At 34.0% G+C, this 27,112-nt stretch overlaps 1 protein-coding gene across 2 annotated transcripts in view; it reads left to right on the top strand.

Annotated features, from left to right (window-relative positions):
- The window catches only part of LOC129804514 (sodium-dependent dopamine transporter), a 51,053-nt gene that overhangs the window by 1,630 nt on the left and 22,311 nt on the right, over nucleotides 1-27,112 (top strand). For both annotated transcript variants that reach the window (XM_055851866.1, XM_055851865.1), the window contains exon 2: nucleotides 13,447-13,677. In XM_055851866.1, the coding sequence (XP_055707841.1) occupies nucleotides 13,503-13,677 (175 nt within the window). In that variant the 5' untranslated portion in view covers nucleotides 13,447-13,502. The remainder of the gene's footprint in view (nucleotides 1-13,446; nucleotides 13,678-27,112) is intronic.

Here is a 27,112-nt window from a genome sequence, read left to right as displayed (position 1 = left end):
AATAAATTTAGGCACCAAATTGATAATCCCAATAAGTATAGATCTCAAAAGGTGTAAAAGATGTCCAGAGATGAAGTCTTTTGTAAGACGATGGTTTGTTGTGGAAATTATGTAAGAATAAGCTAAAAATTCCATTCAAAACAATGCTGAACAAACCTCAAGACTTGTCTGACTTAATCAAAAAAGAAATAATCCATGACTAAGATGTCATATCGTAGAACAATATATAATATAAATTGATCGTTTGTGGCATAAACAATCCTAAAAATTTTAATAAAATTCACGGTGAGTGTCTTTTATGTAAATTATCTCAAACACACTCAAATATTAATAACCAAAATCGAAAATCGTTAATATTACTTTATCTTATCGGATTATGAAATAGGAATTTCAAATTTATGATTTAAAATAAGTTCTATGAATTTTCAAATAAAGCACCTTGAACAAAATTGTTTCAAGATGATATTTAACAATATAAAGTAGTATATAAAACAATTTTAAATAATATTAAATTAAAAAATTAAGTGAAAAGTTTACCAAAAGCCTAAAAAAATAAAGGAAATCAAAATAAAAACCGGAAATAAACCGCATAAATCACAACCCATGATCTTTTCAAAAATATTTCAAAAAGAAACTTAAATAAAAAGGGTTGGCAAAGTGTCTCAGGTTTTGCGAAGGACACGAACAGTCGTGAAAAAATAAAATATCCATTTTGTCACATTTTGCCCCACGTTCCTATACAGAAGTTTTATCAATTTATAACTTCATATTAAATCAATTTATAAGGATGATGTAAAGCACGAAAATTTCTTTTTAGGTTTACATAAAATGAAAGGATAAAATTGTTAATTAGTTTTTTCGAAAAATATGGACGCTTACAGATTCCCAAATTATTTGTGGAACTTCATGGAGAATGTGTTGTGTAAAATCTGATAGGGTGAAGTGGGGAACCTTTGAAATTGGAATTTTTCACCAATTTTTAAATAAAATTGAGCCTTATCGTGATATAATTTAGCTGCACAATCAGATTGAGAAGCTAAATTGCATTATGATATGGCTCAGTTTCACTTAAACATAGGAGAAAAATCACAATTTCATAGGTGCCCCACTTCCTCCTACTTTCCATTTGAAAATTAGAGGCCAAACCTTGATCTTAAACCTAAATTTTACCTAAATATATAAAATAATAAAAAATACATTATTATTTTATGATTATCTATCTTTACTTTTATGTGTTTAGATTTACCATTGAAAAGTTTAGGAACGTTCAAATCCACGATTTGTCTCTCAAATGACATAACTTCATAATAATTGTATTAACTCTTTATAAGGACGATTGGAACACCGGTGTCCCATAAAGAAAATAATTTTTCCTGATTACCTAAAGTTATTTTTTTCTTATGTCTGTACATAATTGTAAAGTAGAAGGTTGAAGGAATCTACAATATTTTTTGCAAGTCTCTAGTTATTTGCTATATAGAAAATATTTAGGCTAAAAAATGGTGAATTTATAAATTCTCAAATTCATCATTGATTTTATTTATTTTTTATACTTACAATTTTTTTAAGCATAAGCCTTTTGGCAATAAATACAATACTCATACGTAATATTTTTCATTAAAGCGAAAAATATTATTCATTGGTATTGTCAGAAAAATTAATTAAATTTTTGGGCTATTTTTGTCCCTATCGTTTATAGGAGCACAAAATACACCGGATCAGACTCTGTTGGACTTTCCACAATTGACGTGGTTTCTTGATTGGTCAAGAAACTTATGGCCGACATTGTATTAAAGCTCAAAAATTGATATAAATCTTAAGTAATGTTTAGACAATAATATATTCAACTATAACCAATTTGCAATGAATTAAAAAAGGTTTTCGATAACTCATCATTGTCCAATTGATTACAGATTTGATTAATTTTGAAAGCTCTTTCAATCTAGAATAATTCTATATTTTACTGCTCGAACTTTACAAACAGATCAGTATAATTTCTGAATTTTTAAAAATTTTTAATGAACATTTCAGAAAATTAGTTCAAATATTGCACTTTTATAAGAGCTTGAATTTACTAAATTTTTTTATTATATTGCAAAAAATTAGAGAAAAATATGCAGTTTTTTGTCTACTTTGACACACGTAACCCTTTAAAAATGCGTCGTACAGTTTTGTTTTTTTTTAATCTTATTTAAAGCCCGTATGACATATCTTTTTCTATATAGTGTTAAAAACACCTTATTATGAGGCTTATATCTACAAGTCTTAAAATGCACAGACAAAGTTTTATTGCATTTAAATGTTGTTTTTTTACGAAGTTGAAAAATGTAAATTAATTGCTTTTGGTACTTGCAAAACTGAAATGTTTATCTTTTTGTGGTTTTACCATTTTTTACTCTTTTTATAAACTATATGGAGTTTTCTTTTATTCACTGTTCTAAAAACATAATATTTTTTTCGTAAAGTTGATAAATATTTCGATAATTATCTTGGTTTAATTAGTTTCATTTTTATATTTAAAACATTTGTTGTTTACTCACAGTGTACGTCGACATTAATAGCTCTTCTGCCACATTTTTAAAGAGGTATTAACTGCTGGATTTCCTCTGCATTTTTTTTCCAAAAATTAGTGACATTTGTGGTGTATTTATTTTCCATCATTTTTTTTTAACAATAACCCTCCATTCCACGCGTACGCCGCCGTCTCAGCGTTGATGACCAGCCTCCAAAGTAAAACGGGGGAAGTGCTCCTTTTAAGTATGTCGTGTATTAAAAGAGTCGTTTTTTTTTGGTAGAATTTTGGATAGAATTTTGGTAGAATTTTGGAAATCTAAAGTTTCGATTTTTTGACATCACTCTGTTTGTCCGTCTGTGCGTCTGTACGCCTGAGCGGCCGTTACCCCGCCTAAAGCCCAAAAGTTAGAGATAGAGACTTGGGGCTTTCGGGTGACCCCCCTGAGACCATTAACATTCCCCTCATTTTCCCCACCCCCCTTCCCTTCCAAAACCGTGTCTTTTGGGAATTTCTCAAAAACGCATAGTCCGATTTTTTTCATTTTTGGATATGTTTTAGAAGAGATTATTATCTAGGCAAACATTTGGTCCTAAAACAAAATACCGTTTAATCCGTTGAATCATTCCTAATCGTTTTTCAAGCTCAAATGTTAAAAAGACTAGAGAGTATATTACTTAACCGAATGGTATCATGTTTGTGGTCGTAGGAAAAATCTTGGAATTTCTGACAAACTTGAGCAAATATCAATCAATTTTCAAGGGGTTACTCAAGATCGAAAATTTGTGTCCATATTTCGTTTATTCCATGCGATTCCAATGTGTTTCTAATGATTCTAAATGTGTGATTCCCTTAATAATTTAGTTCGGTATTCTGTAATTCTCAATTATTCCATCCTGTGATTCTGTTTATTCCCTATATCTTCGAATTTAGCGAATTTCAAATGTTGCCAAATACGATCAAGATAATTTTTAAACAATAGGAAGAGCTACAATGTCGTTAATGAACAGATTTAGGAAATATCTAGTTAGAAAGCGTTCCAAATCAGGCCTCAAAAAAATCAAAATAGGAATAAAATTCAATTTTTGAAAGAAAGTTTGTGAAACTCTAAAAACACCATTATCAGTCCATTTTTGATCAAAATTTCCCGCCATTTTCTTCAACGAAAAGCCTTAATTAAATGCTTTATTTTAAACTTGTAAAAAATATTTTTTTTATCAAAATTTCCACTGGATTTTTTTGTGGAATGTTTGCGTCTGAATAAGTTAATATAATTATAAGCGACTTGAAAATTAATTTATTGTGAACTTTCAATAGAAAGTTTGTCGAAATCTTCTTTTAAGGTGTTTTTTTTAAATCCATTTTCCTTAAAACATAAAAGCTAGTACTTATTTTTGGAAATCGATTAAATAAGATTAAGTGGTATCTCTTAAAATCATCAAAATCGGATTAAAAAAGTTTGATTCTGATTTTCAAGCATATAAAGATAAAAAAGCTATTTAAATCTATAAAAATATTATTTTGGGATCCTCAAATTTAAAATGCAATTTCCTGGAACGGAAAGCTACACACTCAGATCCATAATAACGTTTTTGTACCCTTTGTCTAAATCCGAAAAAATTGCTTAAATCGGCATAGTGATTTCCTAAAAATAAAACAGATCGTAACTGTATTCCCTTTTCCTTTTATTGATTTTTAATTAAGCTTAAAGTCATAATAATTAAGCTAATTTTTACAAATTTTTTAGGAATTGTGCTCTTTGCGTTCGAAAAAAAACGATTTCTTTTGGGGATAGTTTTCCAATTTGACTCCTGTCTTGCTAAAATCCTAGCTTCATCCTTGCCTCTAAATAGGTCATCTTATTAATCCTAAATAATGGTCACCTCTATCTATACAAAATATTGAACATAGGACAAAATGTAGCGCCTCACAATTCACAATTTTGTTCTCGCTATCCCAGGAATCCCCCTTAACCACTTCATTTGCTGACTGGGTCTTTTATCTTGTATCCGCCACGGGAGAAGTCATATTTCTTTTCGAATGGGACATATTCTATGATTGTTGTTTTAGTTGAAAATGTCCACTCTTCTTTGAAAAATAAAAAAAAATCCATATAAATCTGTAATGAACTATGGTTTATCATTATCTATCGCGGAATATTGAGTACGAATGATTCTATGATCTCATTTGATTCCAGTGATTCTTGAAGGAATGTTATTTCAGATTCTATTAGAATCTGAGTGATTCCGTGGATTCAATAGATTCGAACGAAAAAATGTGTCGGTATTCCAAATTTGAGTAATCCCTTGTCAATTATCAACTGGTAATGAATCGGTTGAGAACCGATAAGTAATTTTTATCCGAAATTCAATTATATTACTCTTAGAAATATACTCTAAATTATATATATATTATTTTGAACAATATTTTAGATGATTTATAAGTCGGTTCAAATCGGTTGAGATCCGGCAGTGAAGCGATAAGTAATTTTTGTCCGAAAATCAGTTTTAAACTACTTTGTAGGATCTTTTGAGTGATTTATGAACCGATAAACGGTGTATATGATACGAAAGTAGTTTTGAGGTATAACATCTTCACGACATCTAATTAGAATTTATTTTATGTACTAAGGTGCTTGCAACTTTTTTTTTATGTACTAAGGGACCAGGGTGAATTCTGAATTTGTAAGTATTTCATGGAGCTTTCATAAAGAGTGTCATGTGATACACTTACAAAATCTAAGAATTCACAGCTTTTGCGAAAGCTTCATAAAACGCTTAATAAACGTAATCTTCGATAAATGAATTTCTCACGTGTACTTGTGATCTTCCTTTTCTCTTTGGCCATCTATAACAGTAAATAAATTTCAAAATTTCGAATTAGACATGGTTTCAAATTATCCGACCTTACCCTATCTAATTACAAGACAAGAATTATATTCTCCCATATTTTATCCCACGAAACAAAAACTTGTGCTAAATATAAATTTGTCTTTAATTATATTATTATGAGCAAAAAGTTGTTATAAAATTTTAGAAGTGTGAAAAGCATAATGACCATAGAATGTTATTTTTAAACCTCTTCATATCAATATGTTTGATAATTGCAAAAGTTTCCTTTTGTAAATAAGCAAAGGTCAAAGTACTGCAAAAAGCTTTTCGTGGGACGAACAAAAATATCCCATGGATGACAATGCCGAACCGGTTGAGTAGGAAGTGAAAATAATTCAAAAAATAGACATATTAGTTTGATAAAATTGTTAAAATATTTTTGGAGTGGAGAAGGCACTCTGGGAAAGTTATGCAAAATAGCACTAGTACCTCTGGAATGGGTCACAATGCCTCAATTTACCGGCACTCGAGACCTCCTTTTGAGTCTCTGGCACAATGTGTCTCTCGTCATCTCCTGAACCCTCCCATCGAAACCATTCATTAGCACTCAATCACCGAGATGCTCGAGAGGCGAGCGGGTGCTTAATGGAAATTGTGCCAAATGAAATTATTTTATAAATAAATCTACGTTTGACAAGTCAGAGTGTTGTTGTACAATGATATGTGTCCTTCTGAAGCTTTCACCTCTCTTTTACATTATGCCTGTGTTTGATGCTTTCCCTAAATATATGCCCTCCCACACCTACGAAAGAGGTGCAGCTCTGCAATGATGAGAGGAAAATGATCCTGAGGATAAATAACCATCCCAACTCAATATGGTAAAACCTCAATTTCCGCTAAAGCTTGACCAAAAACCTCACTAAAAGCTCAACCGTGTCGATTTCCTATTTCCGCAATGGCTCATTTTCTGCATCCAGTCAATTCTTTCCGTCAGTTTCGATGGATTTTAATTAGGTCTGCAGGTGATTCACACACAATAGAAACAGTAATAAATTTGTGAATGCTTCAAAATAATTATGCAGTTTATTGCTACACGAAAAATCCAATTGCCTATCTTCAAAAATCTAAAAGAATATTTTTTAAACATTTGAGCAAGGAAGAGTAATTAACAATTAGGCTTGAATTTTCAATTTATGTAAAAAAAAACCCACCGTATTTGTTTCAAAGACAAGTGAAAGACTTGAATATTGTTCTACACATTTCGTGAAGCTCTTAAATTTATAATTTTGTAAAATCAATAAAATATATAGGATTTTCTCGTTAAGCCGAAAACGAGAAAAAATATATTTAGAAAAACTTGCAAAAGAAGTCTGAAAAAATCATTACAATTTTTAAGACACTCATATTGACTAAAATTTTTAATGCTTAAAATTATCTTTTCTCAAAAATAGTTTATGCTTATTTCCTAAATATTTTTCTTTTGATGGAGTAAACACTTATCGTCACGAAAAGTGAAATTAATTTAGTTATAACTTTTAACTTCTTATTATTAAGTAACTAAAATTTAAGACAAAGTTACTTAAGTGTATTGGCTAAGATAAAGGAAGGTCACCATCAGCGATCAGCAGTGTTCCTCCACTGAGAAAAAAAGAGGGTAGGGGAAAGTGCCCATTGCTCACGGTTGCAAGACCACGAAAGATCGTCTAAGACGACAAAAGATTATACAGCCTGAGAAGAAGCAGTTCTGCCGTTTGGCTTTGGAGGCTGGTCGCCAACGCTGATACAGCGGCGGACGCATGGTACGGGGTGTTATTATCAAGACACATGAAGGCAAATAAATACAATATAATACAATACAATACAATACAATTTTTTCCTATGTGTCTGAATAAATGTGACTCCGCAATATAATTTTAAAAACAGGACACTTTCCCCTAGTTTTTAAAACATGGATGCGATGAGTCATATTTATTGGAAAACATACACAGTAAAAAAATGTGTATAATTTTACTACTAATAATAGTGCAAAATCGACCATTTTAGTTGTTTAATTTAAAAATGTTTAAAAAATGCTCAATAATTTGGTAATTTATTGTCACGTGATTGAAAATTACCACTATTATAGTTGAAAAATTTTCAACAACGTTGTGTAATTTGAAAATGTGTAAAATTTTAACACTATAATAGTGTGAAATCGAATAAATTATTTATTTAATTGCGATCTGTGTAAAATTTCTCACTGTTATAGTCATAAAACTTTTCCAACAATGTTTTGTAATTTAAAACTGTTGAAAAATTCTAAAACTACCACTAATATAATATGATTATAGTTTTTCACATTATTATAGTGTGAAAAAATACACAATTTTATGGTATTTTTTGTCACATGATCAAAAATCAACACTATTATAGTTTGATCATAATTTTTCACACTATTATAGTGCGAAGCCTTATGTATTTCAACCAAAGCTGTTGAATTTTTAAACAAAACTTGTTGAATTTCCATTTAAGACATATACTTCAGTCGAAATGTTTTTCATTGGGCAAAAGTCATATAGAACATTAAATACTTATATGCATAATAAGAATATCGTGAAGATCCGAGCATCAGATGTAATTATCTCGCATTAGGGAGGATCCCAAGTACTGGAAAAAACATTACAAATGTCTGAATAGGCAAAAAAAACTAAAATAAATTAAATGAAATGAAAATTCAACAATTTTTGAGTTTACGCACAGAAATTCAACAATTTTTAAATTCAACAACTCCAAATTCAGCAACTTGAAATTCAACAACTTTAGGAAGAAAGTTGTTGAAGAAAGTGTAGGAAAAATCTCGTCATAATGAAACTTGGGACCGTGCAAAGCATGGACACTTTCCCCTACGATTAACTTGTTTTCATCATAACAGTAACATTTAAAGGTGTCTACACATTGAGCACAGTTTTCGTCAAAAATTGCTTTTTTGAAGGAAATTGTCTGCAGTGCTGTAGGCAGAAACGTCAAAATTCTGTCAAAAATGCAATTTTTGACAAAAATTGCACCCAATGTGTAGAGGCCTTAAAGGTGTAAAATATATCAACATTTTTCATGTTATTTTGACACCTTTTTAGGGGTAAAATTATCGTATTAAAGGGTAATTTTAACTTCTACACTGGTAAAAATAAAAGGATCAAATTGATAATTTTGAAAAGGATGGATCAAATTAACATGTTCTATTATGAAAAATGTGCATTCAGAGTTTGAAATTGGATCCATCCTTTGCAAAAGGATCAAATTTGGATCAATTTGATCCTTTTATTTTACCAGTGTAATACACATTAGTAATATTTACACCGATTTCGGACCAATACCGTGGAGTAAAATTAAGATTTCCGTAATATTATTTTAACTTTTTCGGATTTCTCTGAATGTCGACCTTTCAGATCATCCCCATATTGTTGCTCCACAATAAAATGTATTTTTTAAAATTATTTGCAACTTTTTACCATTGAACTCTTAAAAGATTGCAGTGCATTAATTCATGTTTAATTTATGAGACCGATTATTCGTGTAGATCTGAGGTAAAAAACGCATGTTCGTAATTATAGGGGAAAGTCGTCTGCCTTCAAACGAAAAATGGGGTTCCAAATTTAAGATTATTTTCTGAAGAATCCACAAAATGGATTTTATTTTCTACTACACCAAAAAATTCTCTTGTTCATTCGGCGTATATGATTACCTCATTTAGCACTTGCAAGTCCTCAGTTTTTCCTTCTGAGGAAATTAAAAAAGTGATGTCGATTTGTATGAAGGCAGCTGGCATAGTCTGCCTTTAAACGCGAGGCAGCTGCCTTTAAACGTTTTTTTTTCACTGAGGATATTGAATCAATAAAACTAAATGGGCTATAAATGATTAGATTGAAGCCTAACGCACTCACTAAAATCATCACTGCAGTCAAAAGACATTACACAATAACTTTTCTTCACATTTTTCTGAAGCACTGTTTTGCACTTGAAAATTTGGAAGAAAAAGCCATTGAAGTTGACAATTGTCAACTTGAAACATCCCGGCCGAAGCAAGATAGCAGGCTACAAGTATTTGTATGACGTTCGTCAGAGAAAATTAGGAGTTCGATTTCACATGTTTTGATGTATGGAAAGATAGGATTTAAAGGCACACGACATTAGCATTTAAAGGCTGCTGCAGGGTGATATTTGCAAATTTTTGCCACCCACAAAAATTGTGTCATCTGAACCAAAATGTATTAACTGAAATATTAAGCCTGATTAACCTTCTATGTGTCGCAATGGAAGATTTATTTGTAAAATGATTTTTACTATGAAAAATCACATGATTTGTGGAGCATCAAAATTACAGTTTAGAGCTCATTTTCATTTTTTTTGATCTAGCATCTAGGAAATAGGAGTTAAGCTGTCTATACACTAGGAAAAATATGGATGAGTGGCCCTTCAATAATACTATTGATAAAAAGCTTCAATTATTGAAGAGAATTATTGAAGAAAATGCCTCCACACAGGAACTAAATACGTTTCAATATTGACAGTTCGTGTCATCATCTCAAGTTTTCTTGCGGCTTGAGATTATTTTTCGTGAAAATTTATTATTTGGCTGCTGGAAAAGCGTGGAAAGTGTTTGTTGAAGTTCATTGAGATAGTGTTTAGTGAATATTAGTGGAAAATTGTCCAAAAGTGCGAAGGAGAAGTGTTTTCGAGAGATGTTTTTTGTAGTGGGATTCAACCAAGTTTTACTAGAAGTTTTCACTCGTTTTTTTTTTAATTATTGGTAGTAAACCTCTTGTGCATCACTGTAGAGTTATTTAATACCATATTCCAATTTCCAAAATGATCCGACACATATCCGGACGACAATAAAGTTTTTCAGAACTTCGAGACATAAAACATAACCTCAAACTTTGCTCAAAATAAATTTCTGAAAAGTGTACAGCAGCAGGAAAATTTTGTAATTCACAAGAGTGAAAAGCATCAGTGCGATGTGTTTGTCGTTCTAGAGAAGTGGTGCAGCAGTTTGAATTGCTGACTGAGGGATTTGCTAGCTGTGCTCAGTTTCCTTGATGGAGGTATTGAAGTGCTGAAAACCGAAGATTGTAACAATCTGACACCAGCTGCCGGAGCCGGACGGGTGGATGCTGCGAGTCCAGTGTCGGCTGAGAAGTTAGCCCACATCGTCCTGATGATGAAAAAACGCGAAGTTTTTCCGTGATGAGGCAGCTGAGGGACATATGGCTGCTGTGAGTCCAGCCTCGGCTGAGAAGTTATCCTTGATCACCCTGATGATGCAAAGACTGCGAAGTTGTCCCTGATAACACTGTAGAAAGTGCCAGTGGGATGCAGGATCCAACAGTTGGTGGTTTAAATACATCCGGATGTCTTTAGTTCCACATCCAATAAACATTCTCTTCATTTAGAAGTTGAGAGACCCTCATATCCGGCTGTTGGATTATATATATTCACAAGCAGGGACTGTTCTGACTTGTAAGTGCTTCTGCTGCCCAAAGGTTCATGGATACACTCAGAAGCTCTTCCTGAGATTCACAGAAGGGAGTTGCAGACAGATTATGGATACGACTCTGTTCCAGAAGTACAGAAAAATCTCAGAGAAACAAAAAAATATTGTATGTATAAAATTGTGAAGACTTTTTTATTTAAAATTTTTTATTAAAAAAATAAAATTAACAAAAAAATAAACAAAAATCTCTTTCTTTTTTCCAATATTGTGTCACTTCAACTGTGGCTCCCAGTCTCTTTGCATGATAAGATCTCGCGCCTTATCTACTCCTTGATATTTTCCTTGTCTGTCAGCCAGTGTTCAGGTTTATATTGAAGAGATCCACGGGTTGTGTTCCAACTAAAAAACTCACGGGACCTGCTAATGCAATAGAATGTCTCACTTCCATCCCAATTCAATTCTTTACCTTGATCTGTTCTCCAGCTGGATGCTGGGATTGAGATCTGCTTTGTCTCAGAAGCCTCAATCCATGTCCAGATGCACAAATTACTCCCAATTTATATCTGAACAAAAACTTTCACGAAAACTGGGGTAAATTCCACTAGGAAGTCACATTCCCTGAAACACACTTTTTTTCTTTTGGAACTTGCACCAAAATCGACAAATAACATTTTTCGAATATTCTGCAACACAAAATATTCGAATTTGCGTGAAAACGAAAATTAATATATTGAAGAAAATATCTAATGAACTTGATATCGACCATTTCTTCCATATTCCACTTCAATAATATTATGGAAGAATAATATTGATGATATTTGTCTCAATGTGTAGGGGTAAACAATATTGAAAGACAATATGGAAGAAAAGTCATCCATATTGAAACCGAATATTGAAGAAATTGCCTCCACATTAGACAAATTTTCTTCAATAATCCAAATTCATGTCCATATGTTTTGCTAATGTGTAGGCAATTTTCATCAATATTAAATATTTATTGCAAATATTAATGAAATTTTCTCCTAATGTATAGACAGCTTTAGGCTCTCCATTTTTTGATGATTTGTGAGGATGATGGATAGCTACCTAATAGTTAATAGAATATAATTTATGCTTTTGAGAACAACGAAAAAATAGCAACATTTAAAGGCTGCTGCATTTAAAGGCAGACGACTTTCCCCTACCTATTTTTTAATTTTTATAAATATTAAAAAATCAAATTGATAGATATAGTTAAATGCATTATTAATATACTTTAGCGTAATACAAAAAAAATCAAATAGTGAGTTGGGACTAATATTTTTAACTAAATATGGAGCATATCTTTTAACATTCTGATCCCTTTATATTAAGCTACACTAATAATGCTGCAATTTAATAATGGAATATTTAAAAAATTATTAGAAATTCAAAAATAATCACTTCTTACTTGAAAAGGCCCAAACACGATTATTTTAGACAATATTATTATAACACTACATACAGCGTTGCTGGTCACCTTTTTATATGATCTTTTTTCGACTGTACTATAAGTGGCAAGAAGAGGGTCACTAGCGGGAAATTTATATAACCGCCGTCACTCTATTATTTCACATCAATTTTTTGAAAAGTTATTAGGGGAAAGCGTGCTACCTACGGACGATTTAAGCTTAGAACAATTCATTTTTTTCAATACCTTGTAAATGAATTTGGCCCATTGATTGTAATAGTCTTATGTCTCAAATTTTCAGAAAAGAGCTATGAATGAAATCCATAAGAAACCTAAGATCCATAACATCCAATCACAAGAATTTCGCGAAACGCGAAACCCATTTTCGAATTTCGGAAACTGGGATATCTCTAAACCCGATAGGTTTCACAAATTCCAGATAACCTGTGTGACTTATGAAAGGCTTTTTTGAACCTTGGGATAACCAAGTAAAGTTCCGTGAAAGCTAAGAAACTTATGTAAAGTTTTGGAACATAAAAAGACATTCATAATTCGTTTTATGATTTTCAGGAAACTTAAAAACCCCAAAACCTTTAGGAACCGATAATTTTTTTCCTGAAACTGAAAAAACTAAGCTGCTCAGGATTTTTTCAGGTGGCAAAACGTTCCATGCTTTACAAAATGCTCAAGCTCTTGACTTCTATGCAATATCTCATAAGTACTTTCGCATAACTTACCATTTACCTGTGCGAAATCTATTTGAACCGATTCATAAATTACTCAAAAGATCACCCAAAATACCTGAGGAATAATAATTTTTTTTTGGACAAAAATTACTGGTTCATAAGTGAATGGAACCAGTTCAGAATTGTGAGAAATTCCAAGACATTTCCAACAAGACCAAATCGATCTCTTACCGTTTGGCCTTAGGGCGAGGTAAGAGCTGGACAGACGGACAAACAGCCTAGCCTGACGTTAAAAAATCAAAATTTTAAATTTCCAAAATTTTACAAAAATACGACCCATATTTGGGGTAAGAAGTCGAAATAATAAACTCAAAACCGAGAGATTATATACTACTCTTTCTGTAGAGATTGAGCAGTTTCGCAAGAAACCTAAGAAATCATAAAGTTTTGTCAATTAAGTGTTTGATTGAATCACCCCTTTGATATAATTTTGAAAATTTGAAATCGTATCTCTCCAGAAAATCCAGAGACTGGCGTCGTAGCTGACGAGGATAAGGAAGGCGTCGTCCTGGCGATGGCGCCGATTGGACAAGTCGTCAAGTCCAGGACGCCCAGGAGCGAACTCACGCAGAACGACGAACGCGAAACATGGTCAGGAAAGGTGGATTTCCTCCTGTCCGTGATCGGATTTGCAGTGGATTTAGCCAATGTTTGGCGGTTCCCGTACTTGGTCTTCAAGAACGGAGGAGGTAAATCTTTCTTATTTCCTTTCACTGCCAAATATTTACGACAACTATAAAACACACGTGTTTATGGGTATTTTTGTTACCAATGTTTATGTTGACTCATGAGGTGTTAAAAGTCTATTCAAAAGGGGATTTTTTTGTAAAATGTATTTTCTGGAGTAGTCTGACAAAATTGAGTATTATCTTTAGAGTTGGGCTTCTGTGAAATTTAAATTCACTATCTCACAAAATTCCCATCAAAACAAATAAACCAAGATTTGTGCAAGTTTTATTTGTTCACACTTGGTTATCAAATGTCACCATCGTCAATTTATTTGTCTTCCTCAAATTTAACTTCAAAATATTGATCTTTGAAGTTAAATGATTCCCTGATGCTTATTTTTGGGAAAAAGACACGTGGGTGTCAAAATTCTATAAGGAGAGGAAGATGCAAAAGGCGATGCCTCTTTGTTGAACATCAATTATACACTCCTTTGACGATACAATTGAATTATATCATGTTTTTAGTTCTTCACGAGTGTCAAGGTATTCTCAATTATTTCTCTAAAGAGAATTGCAGAGGAATGAGTAGAGAAATTCTCTGAAAGACAGAAAACATCTATCACGGGCTATTTTGCATGTTCTCTAGGCGGAAACTTTTCTCCAGGTTTAGGATGATGTTTCTCACAAGGAAAAAAATCCAAAGCCTCTGATAATTGAATTGAACAACATAAATCGGATTCACCAAGAGTTAGATGGAGTGAGAAATATTGGATGGCGGAGAAAATTGTGATATCAAAGATATTCTATTGCACGTAATACGATTTTATATTTTTTTTTCCATCTTGAAGAAGAGATATGACTGATGATGGAGGGAAATCTCAGAGGCTGATACAAGAACAAGAGCAATAGATGGTGAAAAGCTTTGAAGCTAATCGAATTGGAAATTCCCTTAAACACTTGATAAACCACCAGTGGTATGAGTTGGGGTACAAGGAAGAGGGCCAGAGATGAAAGAGTGGTTCTGGTTGGAAAGCATTTTTATTATTGCAACATTTCCCTATTAAGGGCTACTCACAGATCAATTGAATGTACTAAGTAAACAAGATTGAGATGTTATATATCACAAAACATAGAAAAAAGTCACACATTTGGCCTAAAAAGTGATAAGATCTGCAGAGCAGCTTCCTACGGAAAATGCTGTCCATGCTTCAAGATTTTTTTACTGAATGCCAAACAAACCGAATCAATTATACGACTCGAATAATGAATTCGTAGTTTCACCTCATATAACACCTGGAAATCCTTATATTTTCCTCTTTCCTCTAGAGCAAAATTAAAATTTTATGGAGATTTTTACGAAGCTGCTCCTGTTTGTTTAGCTACGTACAAAATTTTCCCACCTATGTACGCCTCATTTTCAACTGACACAAAAATTTGTACTATATCATTAGAAAAGATTTTCGAACAAAAGATTATCACGCACTGATAGAAATCCGAAAAAGTTAAAATAACACTCCGGAAATGTTAATTTTACTCTGCAGTATTAATCCGAAATCGTTGTAAATATTACCCTTTTTAGGTGTATTATGGGTTAAAGTTACCCTTTTTTCATGTTGATTTTACCGTCAAAAGGTGTAAAATTAACATTAAAAAATGTTGATATATTTTTACACCCGAAAAATGTTAAAGTTATGACGAAAAAAGTTAATCGTAGCCTCTTTTTTTTCTCAGTGCGGTAAATATTAAACCTCATTAACCCTGTATAATTTGTAATAGTTGTTTTTTCGAAAAGACACTTAAAATGTGTAAAATGCTTAAAATATTACAGTGCGTCATACTAGGATTTTCACAACTTAATTTCAAATTTAATTGAGCCAATTGCGCATTATAAGATTTCTAGAATTTACTTAAAAATTCTCACAGCCAGGACACATTTTGCAAGAAATTTGCTCAATTTTAAATAGTACCGCGAGACTTTTGATTGTGAATGACTCCGGAAAACGTGTGATTGTACTTAAAATGTCTTATCTGTTATTCAAAAGGATCCTCAAAGCCAAGAGAAAGCGTTGTACCCAAAGAAGCCCGTGATGCAACTCTGTGAATATCTGTGTGAAGTCATACAAAAAGGAGATTTCTTGGCACAATAATTTCTTTCGAATGGCTTTGGATGATCTCAGCAAATTACTCCCGATACTGAAGCTTCACTCCCGTTCACGTTCATCCAATTTTCAAGTTTATCAAAATAGGAAAAAAGACCTAGGCTCCCAAGTTTGTCAGGAAATGTGAGGTGTTGGAATGAAAGGTGGTGTAGATCTCGCGGTCTGTCAGTAAAACCTGTCAAGACCGCACTAATCATTTTCACGAGAAAAAAAAACTGGAAGGATTCAGCTCAAGCTATTTGGACAGGAACTTGTCTGTCACAAGGAAGTTAAATACCTTGGTATTTTACTTGATCATAAACTATCCTGGAAGGGACATCTGAAAAACCACATTAATGCGGCCACTAGATCCCTTTTCAGCTGTCGACGATTCTTCGGTAAGACTTGGGCTCTTTCGTCGAAAATCGTATTATGGATGTACAAAGCCATCGTTAGGCTAATAATTTCTTACAGAGCTGTGATATGGTGGTCAAGAGTCGAATTTAAAAATTCGGAGCGGGCACTACAACGGTTCTAAAGAATGGCCTGTCTTGCGATAACAGGGGTTATTGGGACAGCGTCGGATAAAGTCGGAAGCGAGCATGGCAGCTCTGAAGTTACGCTCAGCTTTAACTTGGAAAGTTGGTTGTCGCCCAGCAGATCATACGAGAATACTCGATAAGCCTGTTGCTAGACCTTCTAATGAGGGATGACTTCCGCATTGAGGGAAGGCTGCCCAAGAAAATAATTAAAGCAATACTTCATACGAGGGCTGACTGGACTGAACGCGCGGATGAGATTATCGAGTCCGATACGGTCGCCCTATTCACTTACGATTCTCGCATTGAAGATTCTCTGAACTCTGACGCCGGTTACCATTGCTCGGATTTTCAAATTAGCGGTTCAGCGCCCCTTAGCCAGTACACGACTATGTTTCAGGCTGAGGTCGTCGCAATCTTGCTTGGTTCTCGGAGTCTAGTGAAGTCTGACATCGAGGGTAGGAAAGTTCAAATCTTCTGCGATTCTGTCTATAACAGCGTTCTGCTCTCGTTACTGAGTGTAGGGAAATGTTAGAAGCGGCCTCAAAGAAGTGTGACGAAATGTCTACATTCTTTCCGTACAGAAGTAGATCTTGAAAAATTCGAAAATCTATTTGAAGTTCCAAAAAAGAGACTTTCTTACTTCTTAATACTTTCGCAAGGTGGCGGAAGTTACATCCTGTTCGAATTTCGAAGTGCTCAAGTGTCAAAATGTGACGGTCTTCACAAATTTGTGAGGAAAAAAACAGAACAACGACGTTTACTGTTCTCGCCCCAGTATTTAATCACTCCATAATCACTGAGCAACTCTTTTGCCAGCTTTTAAGTGTGATATTTGATAAATTTTCCCCACCTTGTTCGAAAATTTAGTATGAAAATTCGAAATTGAATTTGAATTCTTCGAACTTCAACGACTTTTTGTGCAAATAGAGTTCCATTTACCTTTCATCCAAGACACTATTGGAGAATCAAAATCTACTTGTGATCGGGCTCATTGGGTACCTGGACACAGGGGTATAGCGGGAAATGAAGAAGCGGTTCGCCTCGCGATAGCGGAGGGCAAGGACCGCCTTCATTAGTTTCGAATCTGCTGTAGGGATTTCCTTGCAAATGAGGAAATCTATTATACAGGAGGATTTATTTAAAGTTCATCAAACTTTGGGCACGCCACTAAGGATTGTAGCGTGCCCAAACTGTTCAAGACCAACTTGGATAAGAACATAACAGCACGCCTTGTGGGAGACAGTCACTGGAGAGCCCGGCAGATTGCTAATCTCCTAACCGGCCACTGTCTAAACCTGGGGTGTGCAAGAACCGTTTGAAACCGAATAAACGTCAAAATAAGTTTGTTCAGGCAGCGTTTTGACTATTGACGTACAAGTTTCATTTGACGTGTGGTGATCTCAGTGGCGCAATAGGCAAGACCGTTGGTTCTTGGGCGTATAGATCCCCGACTTGACTCACAGGGTTGTGAATTTGAGTCCCGCCCGGTGCAAAAATCTGAATGTCTAGAAAAATACATTTGCACTGTTATATAACGTAATGAAAATGCACTGCCTCTGCCCAAAAACTCCGGGAAGGCGTTCCTGGGCAATATACGATCAGCAGATTCTTCCAACGGATATACGACAACATAATTGAATGGTAACAAATATATCCCGGCATGATTAATAATAATTTGACGTTTATTTTGTTTCTTGAATACATCTGAGACTAAACAAACATCTGAATAAGATGATTTGTTTTGATCTGAATAAGATGATATTAAGATTAAAGTTGCCCTGCTTAAGTTACCCTTAACAGGGCTAAATTTAATTGGGGATGCATAATGGGCCCAAAAAGAGGCCTGGCTGCAGCGGTTCCTGCAAGGAACCACCCCTATTGTAATCTGTAATCTGCCTGAGTGTCTTTATTAAACTGAAACATTGCGAAGCTGCAAAATCTTCTCCCATAATAGATTTCTCTATTTGACTTTGGTTATTTTCTAACCAAAATCAAATTTACTAACCAAAAAATAATAATAAAATACAAGAAAATGTTTGATACCTAAAGGAGATTCGATCTATAGGGACATTTTCATAATAGAGCAAACGCTTTACCAATTGAAGACTTGCGTATCCTTCCTTAATTTAGCAACAAGTAATTTCCGAGTAGCCCTTAGATTTCCCTTTACTTCCTTCACGGTCACCATATATTGCAGAGGGTTGGGAACCATCGAGGCTGAGGGAAATAAAATGAAAAATTGTCATGAAAATGTGTAACGATAAGTCAAGTAGAACATTGACCCTCCATTTTCCACACTCACTAACTTCTGAGCCACACAAGAAAAGCCTCTCATAGAGCTTTTGATTCATGTGTAATTTTAAGTGAAAGCCTGACTATTTTGCCCCATCTCTTTGCCCCACTTCCGCTCCACAAATCACCTCATCCATTTATCCACTTGACGATTGTTCCCGCTCAACACTTCTCAGTTAGAATCTCAAGACATCGCCCCGTTCCGCTCCAGAGGAGAGACCACGTAGAACCTGTTGAGTGCAATTTTCCCGCCTTCTGAAATCCCCTCAGCATGGAGATTGAGTCTTTCTGCCTTTTTATGCCATCACCCATCCCCTCTGTATCACGCCTTCTCACCAACGATTTACTCCATCGAGAGATGAGTGAGAATTTCTTTCGGAATCCATTGAAAATGCGTCAAAAAGCCATCAGTAAACCTCTTTTTAGAATAATTTTTTGGAATGAATTCATCGCAAAAAGATCTATCTTTTAATTCTCTTTAACTTTCTTGTAGACAATGTTACAAGAAAGTTTTGTAAAGTTTAATAATTTCTTATAAAGCAAATGCTATGTATTAAGGTTACATGGGTATCTCAGGTCAAAAAAATCTATTTTTTATATTATAATATAACATTTTAAAAATATTTTTTGAAAATTTCAAGTCAATTGGAGTAAAACTCTCGGAGGTAGAGAAGTTTTAGTTATGCATTCCGCCCGCGCGCGCATAATGTTGTAAAACTTTAACCCTTTAACGACGAGACAGTTTTCGCTGACCGAAAATCACCAATAAAAATGAAACCGATAAACAAAACTTGTCAAACGTCTTACATCTAACCTTCGAAAAACCAACAGAGTTTAATTTGGTCTATTTTTTGACTCTATGAACGATAGAGACAAAAAAAGCTAAAAATTTTAAGCAATTTTTCTGATGATACCAATAACTGATAATTTTCATTCTAATGAAAAATATTATGTTTCAGTATTGTAATTTCTTTTTCCAAAGCGATTTTGCTTAAAAAAAACTGGAAGTATAAAAAAAATTAAAATAAATTTTCAATATGAAAAATTAAAAATTCGTCGTTTTTTAGCTTAAAAGTTTACTATATATAGTCTAGTGTGCTAATCCGGGCGCTTTGTTATTTGGATTATTTATGACTAATCCACTTAAAATAATATTTTTATTTGTATTTCCGTAATATAGTCACTACAGTAATATAATATTGTATAACTATTCAAATTTGAGAAAAAGCAAAAATAATATTTTTATCCATTAAATAAGTGAGTGTAATCGACTCATTTAAATCTTGTGCCAGCGGGGTTCTTCACTAAAAATTTTGTATCAATGATATTTTCGCTAATGACAGCTGGTTAATTGAAAACATTTATTGTTTTTTCCTTTTGGAAAAAAAGTATTTTAAATCCAAAGGTTTAATTAAAAGTGAATTAGCGAAAAGTCGACCCATTTAGTGCATGCTGACTTATTTCAGTATTATCATTATTTTATAAATTTTCTGTAATATTTTTGATAATTTATTTTTTATATTATGTTTCTGAATTAAGCGGTGAATAATTCTATGGATTTAGAAGAAGTAAAAAAGAATTTCATCAGTCCAAAAACAAGCGTTTAAGTAGCACTCTTCGGAAAACGATCCACTTACCCCACCTTACTATACAGCAAATAGATAGATAGATAGATAAATTTATTCATCAACACCCGGCCGGCTATCTACTATGTACAAACTCAGTATATATTGAGTATAATACTTAGTACGAAACTAGCCCATATAAAATACATAGTAGATTTTGTATGAAATGTCCCAAATACTCATCATTAGTGTTCGTGAGTCGACATTTATACTGAGTATATACTGAGTACATTTACTTTGTATTTACTTGATTTTCCTCATAAATTTTCATCAAATTTTCCGAGTATTTTTCGACTATTTATACTAAGTATTTTTCGTGTATTGGTACTGACTCGATACATAGTATTTTTCGGTTATTTATACTAAGTAAAAACAATATTTTTATTTTCTATAAATATTTATTTTCGGAACTTTTTTTTTAAATGCAATGTGGCTAGGCACATATTATTATGGATGGATAGTTGGAAAAAAAATTTTGTGTCCCACAGCAGTGCAAACAAAGCGATTAAAAGCGAACTTTGGAATAATGCGATTTGATGTTCAGTATTGCGTGATTTGGGAGACTTTAAATCTCTAGTAGAGTATCGGGGAGGAGGGATAGGATATCTTTGAGGTCTATAGGTGAATTATCCACAATGATAATCTTTATAATATATTTGAGTCTGAAAGAATCGATGGTTTAGTTTTTAATGTTTAAAAAAGATATTTCTGGAAAAGAAAGAAGGGCTTGAGCAAAGAACTAAATCATCCATCTTTTCCAGTCACAAGTATTAGAGAATATCCTAGCGCATATTTCTCTCATAGATTTGAAAGACGTTCTATCCCTCCTTTACGATACTCTCGAGACTGAAAGTCCTGCAAATCCCGAACTTAATTTCTGAGCATTACATCGCATTATTCATGCACGCAGTTTTGTTCGTTTTGTTTGCACTAGTATGGGCATGAAAATTTTTACCAAGCATCGATAGGAGAGTAATCCTTAGTAGAGGCCATTATAGACGACTTCCGGTAACTGATGTGCGTACGATGATAGTTCCGGGAATGTAACAGGCCTGGTGGATTTGACAGGAACGTGATGCACCTCAGCAAAGAATCTCGATCTTTTAATATTCTGGAAAAAAAATGTAAACAAACAGGACGATAACGTACAATTTTTCAAAACTCAAATTTAAAATTACTATGCGCAAAAAGATGAGAAAAATGGGAAATTTTCAACAGATTCTGAAATAATATCTGTGTATATCACTTCTAATCAAATACCGGAGTCTAACGATATGTGGTTTATGATTTGATTCTCAAAAACCGTCATTATAATTTCTCGCAGAATTTTCTACACCCACAGCCTAAACTTGCTTCACAGAACAATCTTTCAACAGAGATTATCAACAATACGCTATGTCTTTTCCGTCTTAACCCCTCACATCAAGATGCTCAGCTGAACGCGAAAGCTAAGTACATTGGATTCTAGTGGTTTCCGGAACGAACCTCAACAAGCTGATCATTTTTTTTTTCACTGAAAATGACGTACCTTGTTTTTCCTCAAATTTGTTCAAGAAAACTACCGCACACACTTATCTCCAAATTGTTTTTGTGAAATGGACTTGAGGGGGCCCAGCGAGCACAGTTAGCAGAATAAAATAGGATTTTCAGCATTTTTTTGCTGAATCGGTCTGCTGGCCAATCAGCAGCTCTCGAACAAAAAGTGCTAAGCAAATACATAAAAATGGCACTGTTTAGCGCTCGCAGTGGATGATGGCAGAACTAAATACTGCCGGTAGATGGCGCCAGGAAGCATTTAGCAGCAAATTTTCTCTTTCATTTTTTTTCTTTTTCTCTCAAAATGTCAAAATGGACTTGGAATTTCCCCTGAAATTATTTATCAACTTGGGGGATATTATAAACACGATTTTTATTACTTATATTATTATAGAAATTATGCTGCGGTATGCTGCCTATAGAGAATGGTCAAATAAGAGTATTAAACATACTCCCGACCAAAAATGTTGCATTTTTTAGTTAATTGCGTCATTATTTTCCCGAGAAAAAAAAATATTTGTTTCTGAGCAAATATTCAGTCGGGGGTTATAAAATTATTCATTATTTATGAAAAATATGTTTTTTCTTTTGCAAAAAGCATATTTTCCTCAATTTTCGCAATTAAATATTGGCATCTTTCCTGGAACAGCCATTGATGTATTATGCTCACAGTCGGTCACAACTATTGTAATTGATCTTGAAACAGGATTTTTCTACTTTTTTAACTTTTTTATGGTAAATAAAATTGCAGATGCATTTAAAAATATCCATTTAAAAGTTGTGACTCCCCCACTTAACTCTTTCGCCTCTTTTGGGACTCTGAGTACACAAAGCAGCATATGAATACTTTGTGGAAAACAATGTTTTTTTTTTAATTATTCAGAACTGATAAAAATCCTATTCTTGTGAATGATTACAAACTATAAGGATGTCTAAATGTAAAATATTTTTTTGTAGGACCTCAATTAATTTCTGAGCAAAGATATTTTTGATTTAAAAAAAAAAAAGTGAAATTGGCTTACAGTATATGCTGCGGTCCGGAAAGAGTTAATGAGTTCAATAATGCCTTTTAAAAATACTACAAAAAAATTTCTATGGATACTACAAAATAAAATATAATTGTTTTATCACAATTTAAGTTGAAAAATTTACATAAAAGCGTTTTTGTTTGTTGCGGCAAATGAGGAAAATATATATTTTTTTATGTTATAAAATGTTTTATATTTTACAAGTGAAATAAATGTATGATCCGTGCACGATGAATATGCATAATGTATATGCTGCACTTTTCTATTTATAAATTTTCGATTATAAATTTTCTAAAGCGCATTTTTACGCAAAAAACTACTTTTATTATCGTGGTAAAATAACAAACCAACAATTATCGTTTTTTTAATACTGTACATATTCTTTTTTAAATGAAAAATTTATTCAATTTGATGATTCATTTTTTAAATTAAAAAGATATGCATTTATATTTTTTAGAAGAGAGATTTTAAATACCTTTAAAGTCAGGAAAATATGCTAATTTGTTGGAAATCATTTCAAATAATTTTGAGTAGACTGTGTATACCATTAAATAAAAATTATAGAGGCTCTAAATTCTATATGTTCTTGATCTTCTTGGTATTTCCATGAGGTTCCGAAGTTTTTTCAATATTTCTCGAATTTAGAATTCATTAAATATCAAAATATCTTGAGAATTCCCAAGAATTTCTTGGGTTATTAATTTTCTAAAATCACAGCGGACAAGAATTCTTGGCAATGCAATTTTAATTTAGGTGTAGTATATTTTTTTATAAATGAATTCACAATATTTTTTGATAAAATTAGATAAAAAAATTAAATTTATTGGTCGGAAAAGGTTTAAGAATACATATTATTCAAAATATATTATAAATATGATTTTTTAAATTTTTTGTGAATTTTAAATTTTTTGCTTTATTTTTTAATGTCAAATGTGGTTATTGTAAGAATCATAAAATTGTAATAATGGAAAAGGTTAACCTTAGCTTCTACTCAACTCAGCAAAGACAAAAACCAAGTGCATTAAAGACTCTCACTCGATTGGGGAAAAAGAATAACTTTGACTAATTGCCACTGCGATCGCTAGTGTAACTTCGAGGTCAGCAGAGCTCAGCTGAAAAAATATATTTTTTCAGCTGATTTGAAAAAGCTTAGCATTTGGTGCTCGCTGGGGGGTTCCTTTTGATTGAATTAACCGAATATAATTAATAAATTAAGGAAAACTTACCCTTTTTCACTGAGCGACGCACATCTTTCACCATCAGACATGTCACAACTTTGTCAACTAGAGAGAAAATGGTCGACGGGCACACCGACACAGCAAGGTTGTGTAGTTGTTTGTAAGGACTTTAAACCAGAAATACAAAGTTTATACTCGATATATTCCGGGCACTTCTTCAACATAGTATTTTTTGCGTAGAGATACAACGTATTACTTTTTTTTTTTTTAACTCCTGTTTTATTTGCAATCTGTATATATATACATTCAGCTAATTTTTTGGTTAAGTGACAAAAATGGCATGAGAGGAAGTTAAGTCCAATGACTTAATTCCTAATATTAAAAATTTATACAATGTATACTTTAGGCATGGATTCTACTCAAACGAGATTAAAATAAATAAATAAATAAAATAAAGAGACAAAAGTACATATATGTATCACAGTTGGCTTATCACAGAACAGGAATCAGCAGTCGTTTGAATCTACTAGGCTCGCGTGAGGCTAATAACTCTTTTGCTAGGTTATTCGGGTGAGCCACCAGCTTTTTTCCATAAACCTTTCTGTAACGAGCGATCTCCTCTTGGACTGTAGGCAGTTGAAGATCATGTCGAATCAAATCATTGGGGACATACCATGGGGCATCCACCAAGATCCTTAGAGTTTTATTTTGAAATCTTTGGATTATTTCAATATTGGAGTGGGATGCTGAGCCCCATAGCTGAATACCATAAGCCCAAATAGGCTTCAGCATGGCCTTATATAAAAGCACTTTACTTTCAAGTGATAGATTTGATCTTCTCCCCAACATCCAGAACATCTTTCGAAACTTCAGACCCAGCTGGCATCGTTTCGACAAAATATGTTTTTGCCATGTCAGACGCCTATCCAAGTGCATACCCAGATATTTAACCTCGTTATGAATGGGCAAAACTTGACCGTTTAAGAGGACTGGAGGGCAGGTTTGACGTTTTGTAGTAAAAGTAATATGAACAGATTTGGCTTCTGACACTCTTACTTTCCATTTATTAAGCCATGGTTCTAAGGTCCGTAGCCCAACCTGGAGTTTTTGAGAGGCAATCTGGGGATCGCTGTGTGAGGCCATGAATACCGTATCGTCTGCATATGTAGCAACGATGACGTCGTCGATAACTGGCAAATCCGCTGTGTAAATTGCGTATAGGAGGGGAGCCAGGACACTCCCCTGAGGTACACCCGAAGCAGCAGGACATAAGTCTGATAGAGCATCTTCAAATTTTACGAAGAATGTTCTGTTTTCAAGATAAGACTTCAAAAGCGAGAAGAGTTGATGAGGAAAACATGACTTCAATTTACATAGAAGACCCATGTGCCACACCTTGTCAAACGCCTGCTGCACATCGAGAAAGACAGCAGAGCAAAATTTTCCCTCCTCCATTGCCCCTGCGATATGATCAACAACGCGATGTACTTGTTCAATAGTTGAGTGATGCTGTCTAAATCCAAACTGATGGTCAGGTATTAAATGCTTTCCGGACACAATTGGCTCTAACCTAGAGATCAAGAGCTTTTCAAAAAGTTTAGACAACACCGGAAGCAGACTAATGGGTCGGTAAGATGAACACTCCTCTAAAGGTTTTCCTGGCTTCGGACACATTGTAATCTGAGCAACCTTAAGCTGTACAGGGAAGTATTCTAATCGAAGCATGGCATTGAATATAAGTCTCAAAAAGAGAAGGGCCTTGTGAGGGAGCTCCCGAAGAATCCTGGCTGTCAAAAGATCAAAACCCGGTGCTTTTTTTGGGTTCATGCATTCAATGGTCCTTTTGATCTCCAGAAGTCCAAATGGCTTTACAGGTAAGCACATCTGATGTGGGCTCTCCATGCACTGAATCATGTCATCATCCACCCCATGACCATTCTGGTTCGACCATGGCTGAAAAACTTTGACAAGATGGTCGGAGAAGACCAATGCCTTTTCCTCAGGACTTTTTGCCCAAACACCAGCAGGATCCCTAATTGGAGGCACCGGCACAATAGGCCTGGTTATCCGTTTGGTCGCCCTCCAGAGACTGTAGTCGGAATCTTGACCGGGAGTAAGCTCTGAAAGATATGACTGGAGCGAGTTTTCTCTCAGTTCAGACAAAAGTCTTTTCAGTTCCTTAGTGCTTTTGTTCAGGGCCCTCTTGAGATCCGGCGATCTAAACTGTTGCCAACGTTTCCTGAGTTGTCTTTTTTCGGCAATCTTGTTTCTAATATTGACTGGAACAAAAGACTTGATTGTGGATTCCCCAGAATCCGGTGTTGCTGCCCAAGCCGCTTCACGCAATCCATCAGCGAAATCCTCAACCGCAACCTCCAACTCAATAGAATCCTTAAGGGAAACGTCGATCGATAAGTGCCGATCAATTCTGCGTCTGAACTCAGCCCAATCCGTTCTTCGATTATGCAAAGACGGATTTCTTGGAGTTCTCTGAATTTCCGCAAATAAAGATAGGAAAACAGGAGAGTGGTCTGAGGACAGTTCCGAACTTGAGGTGACCACAGAGCGGCGTACATCTATACCCTTTGCAATAAAGAAGTCTATGACGTCAGGAATTTTATGCCTGTCGCTTGGCCAGTAGGTTGGTTCGCCCGTTGAAAGTACTCTCAAGTCAAGGTTCCTTATGGATTTAAGTAATTCTCGTCCTTTAGATGTGATAAGTCGCGATCCCCATTCTGTATGTTTCGCGTTAAAGTCACCTCCCACAATGAATCTCGATCCCAATACTGAGAACAATTGGGTAAAGTCTGCTTCCTTATTGTTGTACTTCGGTGGAAAGTAAATTGCAGAGAATGTAATTTTACCAACAAGATCATCTAACTGTATCATTGTTGCTTGTAGATGATCTTCATATATGGAAGGCATAACACTGTGTCTTAAATTTTCTCGAATAATAATTGCAGAGCCACCGTGACCCTTACCACTTGGATGATTAGACGAGTATATCTTATATTTTGGGATTTTAACGAGACTTTTCTGGGTAAAATGAGTTTCAGAAATTAGTAACATGTCAACATTGTTTAGTGCAATAAAGGCTTTGAGTTCATCTATGTGTCT

This window comes from Phlebotomus papatasi, chromosome 2 (assembly GCF_024763615.1).
Source record: "Phlebotomus papatasi isolate M1 chromosome 2, Ppap_2.1, whole genome shotgun sequence".
NCBI lineage: Eukaryota > Metazoa > Arthropoda > Insecta > Diptera > Psychodidae > Phlebotomus > Phlebotomus papatasi.
Note: the sequence above shows the minus strand (reverse complement) of the source record. Positions and strands in the feature narration are given on the sequence as shown.